Source organism: Microcaecilia unicolor, chromosome 1 (genome assembly GCF_901765095.1).
Source record: "Microcaecilia unicolor chromosome 1, aMicUni1.1, whole genome shotgun sequence".
Taxonomy (NCBI): Eukaryota; Metazoa; Chordata; class Amphibia; order Gymnophiona; family Siphonopidae; genus Microcaecilia; species Microcaecilia unicolor.
In genome coordinates this window covers 339,577,542-339,596,765 of record NC_044031.1, presented here as the reverse complement: position 1 = coordinate 339,596,765, position 19,224 = coordinate 339,577,542, and the positions used below count along the sequence as shown (strand labels likewise).

At 45.6% G+C, this 19,224-nt stretch overlaps 1 protein-coding gene across 1 annotated transcript in view; it reads left to right on the top strand.

Moving 5' to 3' along the window:
- Positions 1–19,224, top strand: part of DROSHA (drosha ribonuclease III) — a 552,432-nt gene that overhangs the window by 213,041 nt on the left and 320,167 nt on the right. Inside the window, exon 12 of the mRNA XM_030216759.1 lies at positions 2,129–2,298. Coding sequence (XP_030072619.1) covers positions 2,129–2,298 — 170 coding nt within the window. The remainder of the gene's footprint in view (positions 1–2,128; positions 2,299–19,224) is intronic.

Genomic DNA, 19,224 nt, shown 5'->3' with positions numbered 1-19,224 from the left:
CTTTTCTCTGTCAACTTTGTACCTATGAACGAATGTGGTATCCTGTGTGCCTTCCTTACCATGCTTTTCTTTGGGCTGAATTCTACAAAGTTGCACACTTAAACATCTGACTAGTGCAAAATTTGGGCATACACATTGTGGAATAGTGCTAGTTTCGCGCCAAGCATAATTGTTAAATTAAGTTCCAATTGGCCTTAAATACCAGTAATAGCCCTTAAGTGGCGTTATTTGGTGCTAATTGTCACTAATTTGTAATTGCTCCTGCAACTGCATTTTGGTGCTATTCTATAAACTTAGCACCTAAATGCTGTAGTGGACAACAGGGGCGGTCCAAGACAAGATGCTGCCTGAGGCAGGGCTGAGATGCTGCCCCACCCCTCCAGGACCATGGTCTGGCATCTCCCCCTTTCTTCCTCCAGCCCCTTCCCCAAGTTTACCTTTTCCCATTTTCAAAAAGCGGTGTCAGGGATTCCCATGCACTGCCCTGCTGCCTCTTGTCTACTGTGGCCCGGCTCTGAGGAAACAGGAAGTTACATCAGAGTGGTGGGCCGAAGTAAAGAGAAGAGCCAACTCTGAGGAAACAGGAAGTTACATCAGAGAGGTGGGCCACAGTAAAGAGAAGAGGCCGCAGTGTATGGGAATTGCTGCTGCTGCCACCACCTTTTGGAAAATGGACAAAGAAGGAAAACTCGAGGAAGGGAGTGGAGGAAGAAAGGGGGAAATGCCGCTATAGGAAGAGTGCCGCCTGAGGCCCCCCCCACCTCAGGTGGCCTAATGATAGGGCCGCCACTGGTGGGCAGCTACAAAGGGGATTTGAACGTGAGCGGATTAGAGGTATGTCTTGCAGTTGCACATGCAAGTTATAGAATACTGTCACTTATGTATGCCTTTGCCAACTTAAGGCGCAACCATTTACACCAGCCTTTGACGGTGTAAGTTCTTGCATCTGAGGTTAGGCACAGACATGCCAACTTATACTCGATGCTATAACGGCAATGTCATGCACAATTGCCATTATAGAATTGGTGCTTAGCACCCATATTTTTCGTGCCTACTTTTTGGTGCACTTTCTTAAATGTACCCATATGCGTGTAAGCAGGCTGAGCTTCCGCATGTACTCAGTGGAGGTAATTTTAGAAATAAAGCATTTTCCAGGTGTAAATCATGTTTTATTCACGGATGACAGTTCTTGTAACATTGTTTAGAGGATACATGGTAAAAGTATGAGCATGGGAAGTGTGTACCTGCTTCTATATAGCCTAGTCATAGGCTTCCTGGGGGAATAGTTTGGGCAGAGTTGTGACGTTCATGTGTATTTTATAAAATGCTCGTGTCTCTGCATAGAGAACATACCAGAGATTTACAGAGTAGGTGTAAATTTGTATGTGAGGATTTGTGTGCTATTAGGGCTGATTCTAGGTACCTGTTTTATAAAGGCAAGTAAACACCTGTCTCATCTTTATAAAAGAGGTGCCTTGTGTACTTCTCACTAGAGACCTGCACAGGAATGGGAATCCCGCGGGGGCTGTGGGGTCCCCATGGGGACAGAAGTAGTTCTGCAGGGTCCCCTTGGGAACAGAAGCAGTTCTTCGAGGTTCCTGTGGAAGTGTAAGCTACACTTGCACCAGCCTTTCACCTACCAAGTACTAAGTTCTTTGAATGCCACCATTTCCTCCTCCTTAGTTTAACCTTGCAGATACAGAAAGTCTTCCATTAATCCTGTGTGCTCCTGGGCTGATGTGCAGGCCTCAACTTTGACACAGGCATGAGTATGCGAGGTCACCTGACCTACTGGCGTGTGCATGTGGCCGACCTCTCAGCATACAGTGCCAGTGAATCAGAGATGAGTCTTAAATGTGTGAACTAGAGCGTACCAAGTTCCAACTTCTGTTCCTTCCTTGCTTGGAATGCTGCGGTTTGAATCCAGAGAGAGAGAGAGACAGGGAGCTGACAAGATTTTTTTAGGTACCATTAAATTCTTGTGGGGATGGGTAAGATTCCAGTGGGGTCATGTTAGATTTCTGTCCCCATGCAACTGTCTACTTCTCACACAGGCGCTTTTTTATAAAATTATTCCGTGTCCTCTGTTTATCTTTTGGCTCTGTCTTTTTTTTTTTTGTTCTTTAAGATGGCGGTAAAGAAGTGCTGTCGATGCATCAGGTCTTGTTGTACCTGCTGAGGTGCAGTAAAGCATTGGTGCCTGAGGAAGAGCTGGGTAATATGCTCCAGTGGGAAGAGCTTGAGTGGCAGAAGTACGCAGAAGAATGCAAAGGGATGATCGTTACCAATCCCGGCATGGTAAAATCCAGATTACTACTCTAAACTTTTTCTGCAACATAGTTGATAAAATAGGAACAAAACAAAAGAAGGGCTGATTTTTATCAAGTCATTTTAGCACATATGTGGTAATATACTTGCTTAAAATGGTTGTTATAAAATTGTGGCAGGCATTAAAGTGTGCATGATGGCATCAATTTGTGTACTTTTGTTTACTGTAGGCGATGCTGGGATCAGGGTGTGGATGAAGCACCGGCAGTGTCGTGACGTATGTGCACTGAGTGCTATTCCAACTACTACTTTATTTTTATAGCGCTACTGCACATATGCAGTTCTATACATAAAACACGTATGAGACTGTCCCTGCTCAACAGAGCTTACAATCTATTCAGATAGACAAACAGGACAAATAAGGTATTGGGGAGTTATTGAGGGAATGTTTAAAACTGACATGGGCACTAAACAGATGAATAGGGATCAACAGTTAAAAGCAACCTCAAAAAGGTGGGCTTTTAGCCTAGATTTGAATATGACCAGAGACAGAGCTTGTATACAGTCTCCATTATAAATAAAGAACTACATTTTTCTCAATCCTGAAGGCACAGTGTTTGCTTTGTTTGTTTGTTTGTTCAGAGACAGAGCTTGACATACCAACTCAGTAAGTCTATTCCAGGCATATGGTGCAACAAGGTAAAAGGAATGGGATTTGGAGTTGGCGGTGGAGGAGAAGGGTACAGATAGGAGAGACTTAACTGATGAATTTCTTCCGATTTTTGCGATGGGCGTCCTCCTCTGCATGGGTCCCGCTCACAGCAGCCCCAACGAGAAGTGCAGACCTCCCGTTAGGTTTTCCACGGTGCATGGGGTCAGAAATGGTGGCGCATCGCATTCACATTATAATAGTAATTAGCTCATTTGCATACTGTTTTCGTTAGCTGCTACCGTGACAGGAAAATGGCTCAGAGAACCCTTTTGTGCATGTCCCGGTTTACTACTTGTGCGCTTAACTGGCTAGAACCAGTTTAAAAACCACGTTGTTGGCTCGTTAAGTTTAGTGCATCTGGCCCTCTGTCTCCAGCAGGCGGTAGAAGGTGAGCCCATTAGTCTCTCTCTTTCTCTACTTAAAAAAAAAAAAAAAAACCCCTTCTCTGCCTGGAGAATCCAGTATAGAGGCTATGAAGAGAGCAATATTTTAAGCTCCAGCCTCTGGGGTGCTAAACTCAGTGGTCCCGGGCCCCTCCCCCACTTCCTCCTCATCTCCCTTTGGTGCAAGGAAAGGCTAACCCTTTCGGAGGAAAGGTGTTTAGCCTTTGGGAGAGGCAGCCACTTTCACTTTTGATTGGAAAAGAGGAAAAAAAAAAACACCATTTGTTACCTTTCCTCTCCCCCAGGCACAAACAAGCAAGCAGCGCCGACGTGATTGCTGGTTTCTTTCCAGCTGTCTCTCTTCCTTGCGTTCAGCGTCGGCTGTATTTGTAAAAAAAAAAAAAAAAAACTTCACAGGGGCGTGGAGCGAACGACGCTATGGCAGAGAAGTTAAAGCCTTGTGCTATGTGCCAGCACAGGGGAGTAGGTTCGCTCAGAGTGTGTAAATTTTGCACCGCAATTGTGATACCAGAGCCGCCCCTTCCCCGAAACGTTTCACAGGCTGCGCCTGTCTCAGCGTCCTCCCATTCATCCGCGGAGCTGGCTGGCCCATCAGGTGTGGCAGGGAAGTCCGCATCTTGCCTGCAACTTCAGCCTCTGCAGCACGCAACCTCCCATCTGCTGCACAGCCTTCAGTTCAGCCTGAGGCAGTGTCTGGAGGGCCTCAGGGGGAGGGTTTTCCCCCTGAGTTTGTCCTCCAGATGTACCAGGCTTTCCTCATGAAAAAGGCAGGGATGGGAGTCGCAGGGATAGGAGAGTCGGCCTCCAGACCCTTTGCTCCCCCTAAAAGACCTTGAGTCTGCTTAGACTTGGAAGAGGATCTGGTTTCGGATCTGGACCCTTTTCTTGGAGAGGAGGAAGGATTAGAGGAAGAATTTTGGGAAGACCAGCTAACTTCCGATCCCACGGAGGCTCCCTTGCCTCCGGGAGAAGATCCTTTGGTGGTCCGGATTTTTCATAAGGAGGACCTTCAGGAACTCATCTCCTTAATCTCATCCACACTCCATTTTGAAGAGCACCAGACCCGAGCTTCAGAAGTCCGAAAGGTGGACCTCTTGGTCAAAGGTACCAGGTCTTTGCCGAGAACTTTTCCCATGCATCAGGACATTCAGGATATCATACAAACTCAGTGGGATGTTCCTGACTCCTCCTTTCATCCAGCCCGATCGATGACCTGCCTTTACCCGGTGCCAGAGTCAGATAGTACCCTTCTGAAGGTCCCAGTGGTCGATGCGGTAGTCTCTGCGGTTACCAAGCGCAATACGGTCCCGGTGGACGGTGGTACTGCCTTTAGGGATGTTCAGGACCCGGAGGCTGGATGCTGTCCTGAGGAACAGTTTTGATGTCTCCTCTCTGGCGGTTCAAGCGGCCATCAGCAGGTCATTGGTAGCCAGGGCCTGCTTCTGCTGGACGGAGAGAGTTCTAGATAGGTCCTCGGACGATCCGTCTTCTATTGATGCAGAGGTAGCCAAGATTGAGATGGGCTCTGCATTTTTGGCAGATGCCTTGTACAATCTCCCGAGAGCATCCTCCAAGTTCTTAGCTTTGGGGGTTGCGGCCTGCCGCTCCCTATGGTTGCAGGGTTGGTCGGTCGATGCGGCCTCCAAATCTAAGTTGAGCAAGTTTCCCTTCCGGGGTTCTCTGTTGTTTGGGGAAGATTTGGATAAATTGGTGTGTACTTTGGGTGATACGAAGGTTCCTCGTCTCCCAGAGGATAGGTCTCGACCGACTAGTCGGTGTGCCTTGTTTGGCTGTGAACGGTCAAGGGATTTCCGTAGTTTTAGCACTGGCCGGGGAGCTCAGGTTCAGAGGTCCAGGTTTTTCCAGAGAACTCAGTCCTTTCGATGTTTCCGTAGCATCCATTTCCGCTTCCCTTCCCGTTCCTCCTAATGAAGGGGCGAGGATCTCTCATCTAATCCCTGTAGGACCTTGTCTGTCGCAGTTTTTCAGAGGTGGGCCCACGTAACCTCTGACCAGTGGGTCTTGGAAATTATTTGAGGCGGGTATGCCTAAGAATTTGCCAGGCCTCTTTCAGACACCTTTCTGGAGTCTCCCTGTCGTTCTTGCCTCAAAGTGGGAGCGGTACGGGACATCTTACAGAGGCTCTTGGACCTTCATGCCATTTGCCCATTTCCTTCTTCAGAGTGCGGACAAGGCCGATATTCCATTTACTTTGTGGTCCACAAGAAGGAGGGCTCCTTCGCCGTCAGTCGGGCTCTCAAAGTCACAAGTTTTCGAATGGAGACCCTTCAGTCGGTCATCGTTGCCGTCCATACAGGAGAGTTTTTAACTGCCTTAGATCTCACGGAAGCTTATCTACACATTCCTATCCGGCCCAGTCACCAGAAGTTCCTTCGATTTGCCATTCTAGGCCGGCATTTTCAGTTTCGGGCTGGTAGTAGTGGTGGCGGCGGCCCTCAGGAAGGAGGGAATCCTAGTCCACCCATTCTTGGACGACTGGATCATCAGAGCAAAATCTTATCAGGAGAGAGTGTAGGTCACGGGCTGGGTGATGAGTTTCATGCAGGCCCTCGTTTGGGTGGTCAACTCAGCCAAGAGCCGTCTGATACTGTCACAGTCCCTGGAGTATTTCGGGGTTACCTTCGACACGGCACAGGGACGGGTTTTCCTTCCCCAGGGCATGGTGCTCAAGCTGCGATCTCAGATTCAGGAGTTACTTCACAGACACGGCCTCTGTGCTCGGGATTATCTTCAAGTTCTGGGTTCCATGGCAGTGACGATAGAGGTAGTTCCCTGGGCCAGGGCTCACATGAGGTCTCTCCAATCTTCCCTATTATCCAGATGGTCCCTTCAGACAGATTCCCTTCAGGTGAGGTTGCCACTGCATTCCCAAAAGCGCAGCAGCCTCTTCTGGTGGTTGCAGGAGGACAGTCTCACCAGGGGAATGCCACTGGAGTTCCCCCAGTGAATAGCGTTAACTACCAATGCCAGGCTACGGGCCTGGGGAGCCCATAGCTTAGGAAAGCTTGCGCAGGGTCTCTGGTCTCCCATGAAAGGGTCCCAGTTTATCAATTGGTTAGAGACAAGGGCAATTCGTCTAGCTCTGGAGGAGTTTCGTTCCCTCATAGCAGGCAAGGCGGTGCGGATACTATCGGACAATGCCACAGCTGTGCCCTATGTCAACCACCAGGGGGAAACGAAGAGTCGACTTTTGCAACAGGAGGCGATGAGTCTCATGGCATGGGCAGAGCTTCACCTGACCGCCATCTCTGCTTCCCATGTGGCTGGAGCCAAAAACGTTCAGGCAGACTTTCTCTGTTGTCACACCCTCGATCCAGGGGAATGGTCTCTCAGCCCTCGGGCGTTTCAATTGATAGTGGATCAGTGGGGCGTTCCAGTCCTGGATCTTTTCGCCTCCGTACTCAACTCAAAGGTTCCCCACTTTTTCAGTCTAAGAGACTCAAGAGCAGCAGGGATAGATGCCCTCTTACAGCAGTGGCCTCCCGGTCTTCTATATGCGTTTCCTCCGTGGCCTCTCTTGGGTCATCTCTTACAAAGAATCAAAGCTCACAGGGTCCGGTAGTCCTCGTGGCACCCGATTGGCCTCGTCGTCCGTGGTACGCAGACCTTCAGCGCCTTCGGTCTGCGCCGCCTCTTCGTCTCCCTGTTCTCAAGTATCGTCTGTCGCAAGGCGCGGTCCTTCATCCAGATCCAGTTCGATTTTGTCTTATGGCCTGGCCCTTGAACAGGCTCGCTTAACGAAGAGAGGTTATTCCGCTCCGGTCTACGTCGCTGAATTATATTCGTACCTGGAGGATTTTTGAGGCTTGGTGTGCAGATGGTGGTATTTCTCCCTTCCGGCCTTTGGTGGCGGAGATTTTGGGTTTTTTTGCAGCTTAGCTTTGATAAAGACATTTGTAAGGCAGCGACATGGGACTCGCTGCATTCCTTTTCTACACACTATAGACTGGATGTACAGTGTCGGCAGGAGGCGATTTTTGCAACGAGTGCTCACAGCGGATTTGCTGGGATCCCTCCCTTAGGTCTACTGCTTTGTTACTTCCCATCAGTCTAACCCGGGGCCGGTCCAGAAGGACACTAAGGAAGGAGAAATGAGACCTTACCTGCTAATTTCCTTTCCTTTAGTCCCTCTGGACCGGCCCAGGTCCCTCCCGTGTTCTTTGAAGAGTGATTGTTTGTACATAGTTCCGGAGTTCTACGTCAGAGTTGCTCTGCGAGTAGACATTTCATTTATTTATTATTAAATAAAATAAAACAAAACCCTGTTAAGCCATACCTCTTCTCCTTGGCGGAGTTGTTGGTGAGCTTTGCTGCGCGGCTTTGCCGTCCTTCAAGCACGGTTTATGACTGCTTGGTGGCTGCTTAGATTCCACAGGCCACAGAAGGTTGGGTCTTTCTCTTCTGTTCTGCTTTGTTAGTCAAATACTGAGGCTAGGGTCACATGGCCAGGGCTCTTATTGGCTCTCTAGAGTCAGAAGTTTCTCAGTCTCCACCTGCTGGAAGGCATGCACAACCCATCAGTCCAACCCTGGGCCGGTCTGGAGGGACTAAAGGAAAGCAAATTAGCAGGTAGGATCTAATTTCTCCATATGATTGTTAATAATACCATATTCATGTCATTTAAGGTGAGGGCAGATGATAGTATCAGAGGATGTTTTGAAACAGGATTATTACTGATATGGTTGTGATAAGCTGCTATTGCACTTAGTTGAACTCGTATGGAGAAGAAAACGCATGAACCTTATTCTATCACAACATCCCTTTGTATTTGTTCTCTACCGGAGTTGGCGAACGCCATTACGGTACTATGTAAGCCACATTGAGCCTGCACATAGGTGGGAAAATGTGGGATACAAATGTAACAAATAAATAAATGGAGCTCCTGGGGAGGGGTACAGGGGGAGATCAGAGTAGAGAGATTGAGGAGCTGCAGAATGAATGCACTTGTAGGTAAGAGGAGTTTGAACTGCATAAGGAAACAGATAGGGAGCCAATGAAGTGACTTGAAGAGAAGGGTTATGTGAGCGTAGTAACACTGGCAAAAGGTAAATCATGCAACAGAATTTTAAACAGATTGAAACGGAGAGAGATGATTTAATGGGAGACCTGTGAGAAGAAAGTTGTAATGTGAGGTGATGAGTTTGGAGGTAATGTGTGTGGATAAGGGTTTTGGTAGCATGTCCAGAAAGGAAGGGGCAAATTTTGGAGATGATGTTATAGGGAAAGAGAAGTTACAGGTTTTAGCAGTCTGTTGGATATGTGTGGACAAAGAGAGAGAGGAATCAAATATGATCTCAAGCTTTCAAGCTGATAAGACAGGGGGGGTATGAGAGTGTTATCAACAGAAATAGAGAAGGAAGAGGAGAGGTGAGTTTAGGGGGGAAGACAAGCAGTTCAGTTTTGGCCATATTCAATTTCAGATGACGGTGAGACAGCCAGGAAGCAATGTCAGATGAGCAAGCTGAGACTTGGACCTAGATCCTGCTGAAATTTCTGGTGTGGAGAGGTGGATCTGTAATTCATCAGCATAAAGATGATACTGAAAACCATGGAAAGAGACTAGAGGACCAAGGAAATAAGTATATATATACTGTAGAGAAAAAGTGCAAGACAGAACCTTGAAGTATACCGACTGATAGTGGGACAGCAATGTTCAGTTTTGGAGGCAGTATCTTGCTAAGGATGTAAAAAGAATTGAAGCGGTGCAAAGAAAAGCTACGAGAATGGTATGGGATTTGCGTTACAAGACGTATGAGGAGAGACTTGCTGACCTAAACATGTATACTCTGGAGGAAAGGAGAAACAGGGGTGATATGATATAGATGTTCAAATATTTGAAAGGTATTAATCCGCAAACAAACCTTTTCCGGAGATGCGAAGGCGGTAGAATGAGAGGACATGAAATGAGATTGAAGGGGGCAGACTCAAGAAAAATGTCAGGAAGTATTTTTTCACGGAGAGAGTGGTGGATGCTTGAAATGCCCTCCCGTGGGAGGTGGTGGAAAAGAAAACGGTAACGGAATTCAAACATGCGTGGGATAAACATAAAGGAATCCTGTTCAGAAGGAATGGATCCTCAGGAGCTTAGCAGAGATTGGGTGGCAGAGCCGGTGGTGGGAGGTGGGGCTGGTGGTTGGGAGGCGGAGATAGTGCTGGGCAGACTTATACAGTCTGTGCCCTGAAGAGGACAGGTACAAATCAAGGTAGTGTGGCAAAGAGACGGCAAGGGTTGGAGCCAAGGGATTTTGTCAAATGAATGTAGTAGTCTTGTTTGGCAAGTAAAAGAGCAGACTGGAAGAAGGTTTTATGAGATTAGCATGGGAATTTAGCCAAGGGTACTCAGCAGAGTGGACATAGGAACCTAAGTAGTGGATTCTGGAGGTCAGCTGGGCTTTGGTATGTCTTACAGAACAGGGAATGGGAGGAGCGAGAGTATCCAGAACAGAGGAGAGAATAGTATTATAACAAGAGAGAGCCTCATTGATAGAGTTAGGTAACATAGTAGATGAGAAGAGAGATGAAACAGTGGTAGATGGAGTGTAAGGGTCAATATCCTGAAGATTCATAAATGTGTTGGTTAAGATTAAATGAGACAGAGAAGGGAGGGTGATTAAATGTGAAAGTTATCAGGTGATGGTCAGAGAGGGGAAGAACTGTGGTGGAGAAATTAGACAGTGAGCAGCTGGAGAAGAAGACAAGATTGAGACACTGGCCCTTCTGGCGAGTAGGGGTAGTGAATTACAGCTGAAGATTGAATGAGGATGTTAAAGTAATAAACAGAGGCATAAGAGTCAGAGAGGTCATTAGCATGAACATTAAAATTCCCCAAGAATGAAGAAAAGGGAAGTTGGTTTGAGAAAGAAAGAAAGCCAGGCATCAAAGTCAGTGAGAAAGGAAGAGAGGTACCTATCAGGGGGTTAATAAATGACCGCTACGTGGAGAGGTAGTGGTGTGAATAGGTGGATGGAGTAGACTTCAAAGAAAGAAAAGCATTGAGGCTGAGGTGGAAGAAGAGGTTGAAATGTACAAGAAGGTAAGAGTAGCAGCCTAACACCACCACCATGGAACCAGGTGAGATGTATGGGAGAAAAGGTCACTTCCATGACACAAGGCAGCAACTGAAACAGATTCTTCAGGACAAAGCTAAGTCTCAGAGCAAGGAGATGGAGAGTTTGAGAGGAAAAAGTGGTGATGAATGCAGGCAGAGAAGGAGGAGGAAAGAGAGGAACAGAAATAAGATTGGAGAGGTTGTGGCGTGACCTGCCCAGGTAGGGTGAGAGTTGAATTGGAGGACCAGGATTGGGTTCAATATCTCCAGCAGAGAGCAGGAGAAGGAACCAGAGAGTATGAAGAACAGTAAGAGAAACAGTGCAAAGATGAGATGCATTCAAACAAAATGGAGATGGTTGAATGAAAGGAAGAAAATGTTGACGCGTGAGAGGTGAGAAGGTAGAAGACAAAATAGTTGGTGAGTTGATGACAGCAGAAAGTGGGCAATGTGGTCTTGAAGTATGCAGTGGTTTTGGATGGAGAATAAGATGGGAAGAGTCGGTATCAAAAAGAGAAAGTGTAGTGGAGCCATTGGAAATAAGAGAAAGGAAAATACAAACTTTTATGTGAGATCTTCCCTGCTAAGAATAAATTATTTTATCCTTTTGATGTGTGATCTGCTTTTCTTGCTCTCCTGCATGGTGTCTGCAGATTACTGGTCCTCTCTGGTTTTTTTATGTGCGCTTATTTTACAAAATACGTCTCAATATGTATTGTACATGCAAACATTTACACCAGCCTGAGAGAAGGTGTAATGTCCACACCTTCAATCTAGGTGCAATTTCTGCAAGATTTGTGTTAATATTTTATAGACAGAATAGAGGTACCTTCTTGCCCAGTTAATCTAGGTCTCAGTTCTAAAATTACCCCCATAGCTCCATAGTAGATCTGGTGTTGAAGTCATTTGATGTCCTTTGATGTGCATTCAGTGCCTTATGAGGTGGCAGGTGATGAAGTAGCTTTAAAAAAAAAATTTAAAGGTCAATCTCTTTATTAACAAAAGAAAACAAACAATACAATCCCCCAACAACCCAGGGTTATACAAACATATTACATTGTCCTATATTACAAATAAACTGAGATTTCATTCAGAATCATACCTTAGCATTTTGCTAATACAAATCTAAAGGAGCCCAAGCTTTTTTAAACATAGAGAAGCTCTGCCTTGTAATCGCAGGAGCCTCCTCATACTTCCTAGTGAGACGTGCACATTCCACCAAGCATTCATGGATAAGGCAGTATTATCCTTCCACTCAGACAATATGATCTGTATTGCTATAGCCATAAGTACATCAACCAATCTGGTCCTCTACTTATTAGATGAGATAAAGCAGCTAACTTCCAAATAACTATTTTATAACTCAATTCAGACCAAATTTCCAACTCATTAGTAATCCGCTCCCACGCTGGAACACAAAACTGCTTCAGATTCACACATGCATACACGATATGAGACAAAGGTGCTCATTTTCAAAGCACTTAGACACACAAAGTAACATAGTAGATGACAGCAGAGAAAGACCTGCACGATCCATCCAGTCTGCCCAACAAGATAAACTCATATGTGCTACTTTATGTGTATACCTGACCTTGATTTGTATCTGCCATTTTCAGGGCACAGACCGTAGAAGTCTGCCCAGCACTAGCCCCGCCTCCCAACCTCTAGCCATGCCTCCCACCACCGGCTCTGCCACCCAATCTCCGCTAAGTTTCTGAGGATCCATTCCTTCTGAACAGGATTCCTTTATGTTTATCCCACGCATTTTTGAATTCTGTTACTGTTTTCATCTCCACCACCTCCCGCAGGAGGGCATTCCAAGTATCCACTACTCTCTTTGTGAAAAAATACTTCCTGACATTTTTCTTGAGTCTGCCCCCCTTCAATCTGATTTCATGTCCTCAAGTTCTACCGCCTTCCCATCTCCGGAAAAGGTTCGTTTGCGGATTAATACCTTTCAAATATTTGAACATCTGTATTGTGTCACCCCTGTTTCTCCTTTCCTCCAGGGTATACATGTTCAGGTCAGCAAGTCTCTCCTCATACGTCTTGTAACGCAAATCCCATACCATTTTTGTAGCTTTTCTTTGCACCGCTTCAATTCTTTTTACATCCTTAGCAAGATACGGCCTCCAAAACTGAACACAATACTCCAGGTGGGGCCTCACCAACGACTTATACAGGGGCATTAAAACCTCTTTTCTTCTGCTGGTCACACCTCTCTCTATATAGTCTAGCAACCTTCTAGCTACGGCCACCACCTTGTCACACTGTTTCATCACCTTCAGATCCTCAGATACTATCACCCCAAGATCCCTCTCCCCATCTGTACATATCAGACTCTCACCGCCTAACATATACTTATCCGTTGGATTTCTATTCCCTAAGTGCATCACTTTGCATTTCTTCACATTGAGTTTTAATTGCCAAACCTTAGACCATTCTTCTAGCTCCTGCAGATCTTTTTTCATGTTTTCCACTCCCTCCAGGGTGTCCACTTTGTTACAAATCTTAGTATCATCCGCAAAGAGGCAAACTTTACCTTCTAACCCTTCGGCAATGTCACTCACAAATATATTGAACAGAATTTGTCCCAGCACCGATCCCTGAGGCACTCCACTACTCACCTTTCTCTCATTCGAGCGAATTCCATTAACCACCACCCTCTGGCGTCTGTCCGTCAACCAATTCCTAATCCAATTCACCACTTTGGGTCCTATCTTCAGCCCGTCCAGTTTATTTAAGAGCCTCCTGTGGGGAACCGTGTCAAAAGCTTTGCTAAAATCTAAGTAGATTACGTCTATAGCATGTCCATGATTCAATTCTCCGGTCACCCAATCAAAGAATTCAATGAGATTTGTTTGGCACGATTTCCCTTTGGTAAAACCATGTTGTCTCGGATCTTGCAACTTATTGGCTTCCAGGAAATTCACTATCCTTTCCTTCAGCATCGCTTCCATTACTTTTCCAATACCCTAAGTGAGGCTTACCGGCCTGTAGTTTCCAGCTTCTTCTCTATCACCACTTTTGTGAAGAGGGACCACGTTCGCTGTTCTCCAATCCCACGGAATCTCTCCGTCTCCAAGGATTTATTAAACAAATCTTTAAGAGGACCCGCCAGAACCTCTCTGAGCTCCCTCAATATCCTGGGGTGGATCCCATCCGGTCTCATGGCTTTGTCCACCTTTAAATTTTCAAGTTGTTCATACACGCTCTCTTCCGTGAACGGTGCTATAGCCACTCCATTCTCATATGTACTTTTGCCAGTCAATCGCAGTCCTTCTCCAGGATTTTCTTCTGTCCTTCCACTTCTCGTTCGTCCTCCCAGCCCATCAGCTCCTTCCTCAGGTATTCCCCCATTTTACTAAAGTCAGCATCCTTTAAATCCAGGACTTTGAGTTTTGAGTGACTGCCCTCCACTTCAGCTGTCATATCAAACCAAACTGTTTGATGGTCACTGGCATCAACTCGGACATTTGATACACTATCCCTATTTGTGAGCACCAGATCCAGCGTTGCTCCCTCCCTCGTGTGTTCCGTCACCATTTGTCTGAGCAGAGCACTTTGGAAAGCATCCATGATCTCTCTTCTTCTTTCCGATTCTGCAGATGGAACCTTCCAATCTACATCCGGCAGATTGAAATCTCCCAGCAACAGCACCTCTCTCTTCTTTCCCAACTTTTGAATATCTGCGATCAGATCTTTATGTAGTTCCTTCAATTGTGTCGGAGGTCTGTAGACAACACCCACGTGGACAGAGGTTCTGTCTTCTCTTTTTAAGGTGATCCATATCACTTCTTCCTTTCCCCAGGTCCCTGTCATTTCAGTTGCTGCGATATCATTTCTTACATACAGAGCTACTCCTCCACCTTTACGACCATCTCTATCCTTCCTAAATAGATTATAGCCTGGTATGTTTGCATCCCATTCATGGGAACCATTGAGCCATGTCTCCGTGATTGCAGCAACGTCTAAATCTGCCTCCTACATCAGGGCTTGAAGGTCATGAACTGTATTGCTTAGACTGCGAGCATTTGTGGTCATCGCTTTCCATCTACATTTCCGTGGAATTTTTTTTCTCCTGTATAGTTTAGTCTCACTTCCTGCTGTGTTGGTAAGAAGTGATTTGCTAAGATTGTTGTTTTCATTGCTTTCTTTTCTACTGACGCATCTTGTCTTTAGCTTTAGCTGGGGGTGACCACTTGAAGTGAACTGCCTCCATATGCCACCCACACCTTCTGGTTTAAATGCCTAGAAATATATTGTCTGAATTTCTCCCCAAGGATTTTTTTCCTGCCACAGTGAGATGCAGCCCATCGTTACAGTATAGTCTTTTGTTTTTCCATGTTACTATATTACTTTGTGTGTCTAAGTGCTTTGAAAATGAACCCCAAAGTTATGTAGTAACCTATGTGCTTTGAAAATGAATCTCAAAGTAACCACTGCAGACCCATAAGACCAACATCTATTAGTGCCACTAGCAATCGATTTTGCCATCTTTGGAAGGGGTCCACAAAGCCTGAAGGGCTACATAATACAAAGACTGACTGCTTCCAACAAAAATGGTCTACAGACTCTAGCTGAAAAAGTTTTTCATCATGTCTCATAAAGGGCCCCCTTCAAATCATACTTCCAAACCCTCGTAAGAGTATTACATTCATATCTGCAACTGAGCTTTGCTCTCTTATGTTGTATACAGTAGATGCCTTCTTAGGCAAGAACAATACAAAAATCGCTTAACTCAGAGGTTAAGTTTAATGACTGAACATATACTTTCGAACACTGTAAACAGTGTTTCATTTGCAGCCGCTGATAATAATTCTTATACTAAGTGCCTCAAATGGCTTAAATTCACCACAATGGAAAAGCTGGTGTACATACCAAACACTCCTGTTCTACCATTCATCCCAAGTGTTTATCTCATATAAAGTCAAGATTGAACCAAAGGGAAACAGACCCCATATTAGGCCAAGACAGTTTCAAACATTTGGCCATATACTGTAGTACTTTTGATGTAGCAAGCATTATTGGAAAACGAGGTACAACTTTTTGAGCTTGAGCCGTGACCAAGCTGCACAAAGGAAAAGGTCTCGCTGGAGCTCTTTCCAATTGCAACCACCTTTGGTCCAATCCATCAATGCTATCTGTAATTCATATAGCGGCAGCAGCCATCAACTAAGAATAATGGTACAGCTTAAAATCTGGAAGAATTAACTCTACCCCTTTGCTTAACCAATTTCAATTTCCTTAGTTCTATTCTAGGTGTCTTATTGCGCCACAGAAACTTAGAAAATTTATACTCCATTGTTTTGAAAAGGGATTCTTGATAAGCAAGAGGTATCATACTCAGAATATAGTTCAGTTTCGATGCAAGTACCATCTTAACTGTTTTCAGCTGCCCCACCAACATAAATACAGAGGCAACTACTTCAAGCAAAGAACATCAATAACTCGTAAAAGAGCAACTTCATTAATCTCTAAACAGCCCTAAACCGTTCTACTGTACCGTACACCTAAATATTTCAACTTATTAGGTGCCCACACAAAAGGAAAATCTTTTAAATGATGTCTATGCACTTTTTTCATTGAGGGACATAACCACAGACTTTCTTCAATTAATTTTATACTCTGAAATTCCAGAGAACTGCTGAATTAGGGCCAATAAACCAAAGAAAGATTGAATGTGCTGATAAAGTCACAACTCATCTGCATAATCAATTTATAAGTGTGTATTAAATGAGGCAGAAAAGTTGCTAGCCTCATCGTTAATATCTTCACATAAATCTTACAATCCACATTAATAAGAGAAATAGGCCCGTAATTCTCCAGTTTAGCATGATCAGACTTCGGGATTACAGCTATTCGAGATTCCATAAAAGAACCTACAGCTCCGTCTTGAGCCAACAGTGCTTGATAAAACTGCACCAGCTTAAGGTTCCAGCAACTCTGAAAAAAACTTTTATAAAACACTGCTGGAAGCCCATCGGGGCCTGGCACTTTGCCTGTAGTCTGCCTTAATGGCTTCATGAATCTCATCTATTCCCAGATCTCTGTCCAGTACTGCACATTTGTTTGCGTACATAGCATTGGATGCCCTGTTTCTCTTGAATAGGTTATAAGCTCTGTCAAGTAGGGATTGTCTGATATGTGTTTTGTGTATAGCACTGCATAAGTCTAGTAGCATCATAGAAACGATTAGTAGTAAGCCTGCTTTTGTACAATTCATCTCTGAAGAGTATAATGTCTCGTAATTGGTTTGAAACTGTAAGGCAATATCATGGCGCAGGTAGATGTTTTAAGGTGCTCAGACACTACCCAGACATTAACAAAGAAAATTAAATGTTTGCTGTAGCATCCTGCATCAGAGCACGTGTTGTGCTTTAACCCAGTGTTCTCCGAGAGGAGTCTTTACTTTTTGTAATTTGATATTACTTAGATGTTTAATCTTTTTAACCTTCTGTCCTACGTACCATAGCCCACATGGGCATTGAATGGCATATATGACATAAGATGAATCACAATTGAATCTGGTACAAACAGTCCTTACCACTCCTCTGTATATGGTGGTGTCTCCTTTCCATTTTAGTCATTCTGTTATCCTCCCAGTTTATATTCCATCTCCACACATCATCGAATCTGAAGTTCGATTGATTACTTTTGTCTGTACCCTTGCGCTTCAGATTTACCTTGCCTGTACACGATATCAGACCAGAGCATCTCAAATATTTCTATCTTTGAGTAGCGCACATCAACTTCAAAGTGTCTCTAAAGGACCTTTCTCTAAGTGGATAGTTGCATGTATTCATTTTTATTATCAACAAACAGGTCAATAACATTCCTCACATTCTAGCGTACCATTTTCGAATTTTGGCAAGTACAACAACTCGTCTTTATAGATCTTCTCCAGTACATATCTGCTAAGCAGCAACGTATACATCTTTACACACATTTACGAAGCACTCGTATGGATGCTATTTCTTCATTAGATTCCAAGTTTTGGGCAGGTTGTTTGTCGTCTTTCCTATGAGGTGTCAACTCTTTTGCTCCAGTACAGGAAATAGTCAACAAAAGTATTCAAAGTTATTCTTTATTGATTATTACTATGACTATTCCATTTTTCAGCTTGGGAGTCTTCAGCTATGTGGCTATGAGATCTGAAAGTCCAGGGAGAAATGAGAGTTACCTGTAACAGTAGTTCTTCGAAGGCAGAAGATCTCATAGCCACTAGACCCGCCCTCCCACCGACCTGTCGCCAGCTTAAGGAATAACTGAGGCGGGAATCGCATAGGTATAGTATATGTAGTAGATACAGTAGGGCACAAGCCCAGCTCCATTAGAGCTTTCTGAGCTTTTAAAAGGCCGGGTCAGCAACATAACCAGTGGTGTGCTGTAGCCGGCTCGTAAGAGCTGGTTGTTAAATTTTTTAACATGTTGCGAGCCGGCTGTTCTGGCACAGCGAGACGGCTCTCCAGGGCGGTAAGTGAGGTAAGCATGGCAGGAGGGCACCACAAGACATGCTTACTGCCGCTTACCTCACCTCCCACAGCCCTCGTTTACCTGCGCCCGCGCCGCCCTGGGGGGTTAAATCTTTTATTTACCTCCTTCGCAGCGGCCGCATCAGTGAAAGCCCTGCCCGTCTCTAGCCTTCCCTTCGTTCCCTCTGTGTCCCGCCTTCTTCTGACGTCATTTCCTCTTTCTGCGAGGGCGGGACACTGAGAGGGAATGAGCACAAAGGGAAGGCTAGAGACGGGCAGGGTTTTCACTGATGCGGCCGCTTCAATGGAGGTAAACAAAAGATTTAAATGATGCAGGGTGGCAGGAACAAAAAGGCGGATGTTGGGGGGAGAAGAGGGTGGGCAGGAGGACATGAATGGGAGGGGAGGATGGGGGCAAAGAATCGCTGGGCGGGGAGGGCAGGGGAGAAAGGAGAAATCAGTGGACATGGAGGGGAGGGGAGAGAGGAGAATTGCTCGGTATGGATGGATGGAGGGGGGCAGGGGAGAGAGGAGAATTGCTGGATATGGATGGATGGGGGCAGTGGAGAGAGGAGAATTGCTGGATATGGATGGATGGATGGAGGGCAGGGGAGAGGAGAGGAGAGTTGCTGGATGTGGGTGGATGGTGGGGAGGGCAGGGGAGATAGGAGGGTTGCTGGACATGGATGGATGGAGGGGAGGGCAAGGGAGAGAGTAGAGTTTCAGGACATGCAGGGCAGGGGAGAGAGGAGGTTTGCTGGACATGGATGGATGGAGGGGAGGGCAGGGGAGAGAGGAGAGTTTCAGGACATGAATGGAGGGGAGGGCAGGAGAAATTCTGGACATGGATGGAGGGGAGGGAAGACAGCGGTAGGAGATGCACATGGATGAAGGGGAAGGGATAGAGAAGAAATGCGGGACATGGATGGAGGGGAGGAAGAGAGAGGAAGCGAGATGAACATGAATGGAGGAGAGAGAGGAGAAATGGGGGAGAGGAAAATGCTGGACATGGATGGAGGAGAGGGAAGGGAGAGAGAAAAAAATGCTGGACATGGATGAAGGGGATGGAAGAGTGAGGAAGGAGATGAGATGAGGGAAAAGGAAGAGAGGAGAAAAACTGCACATGGATGAAGAAAATAGGCAGAAGCTGGATCCACTGGACAGTCAAGTCTGCGGAGGACCCAGCTTTTACTTATGGATATAGAGCAAGAAATGAAGAAGAATGGAGGGAAGTAAAGAAATAAATGGAAAGGAAGCCCTTGAAACAGAGTTAAGAGGACAGATAGCAGCAGAATC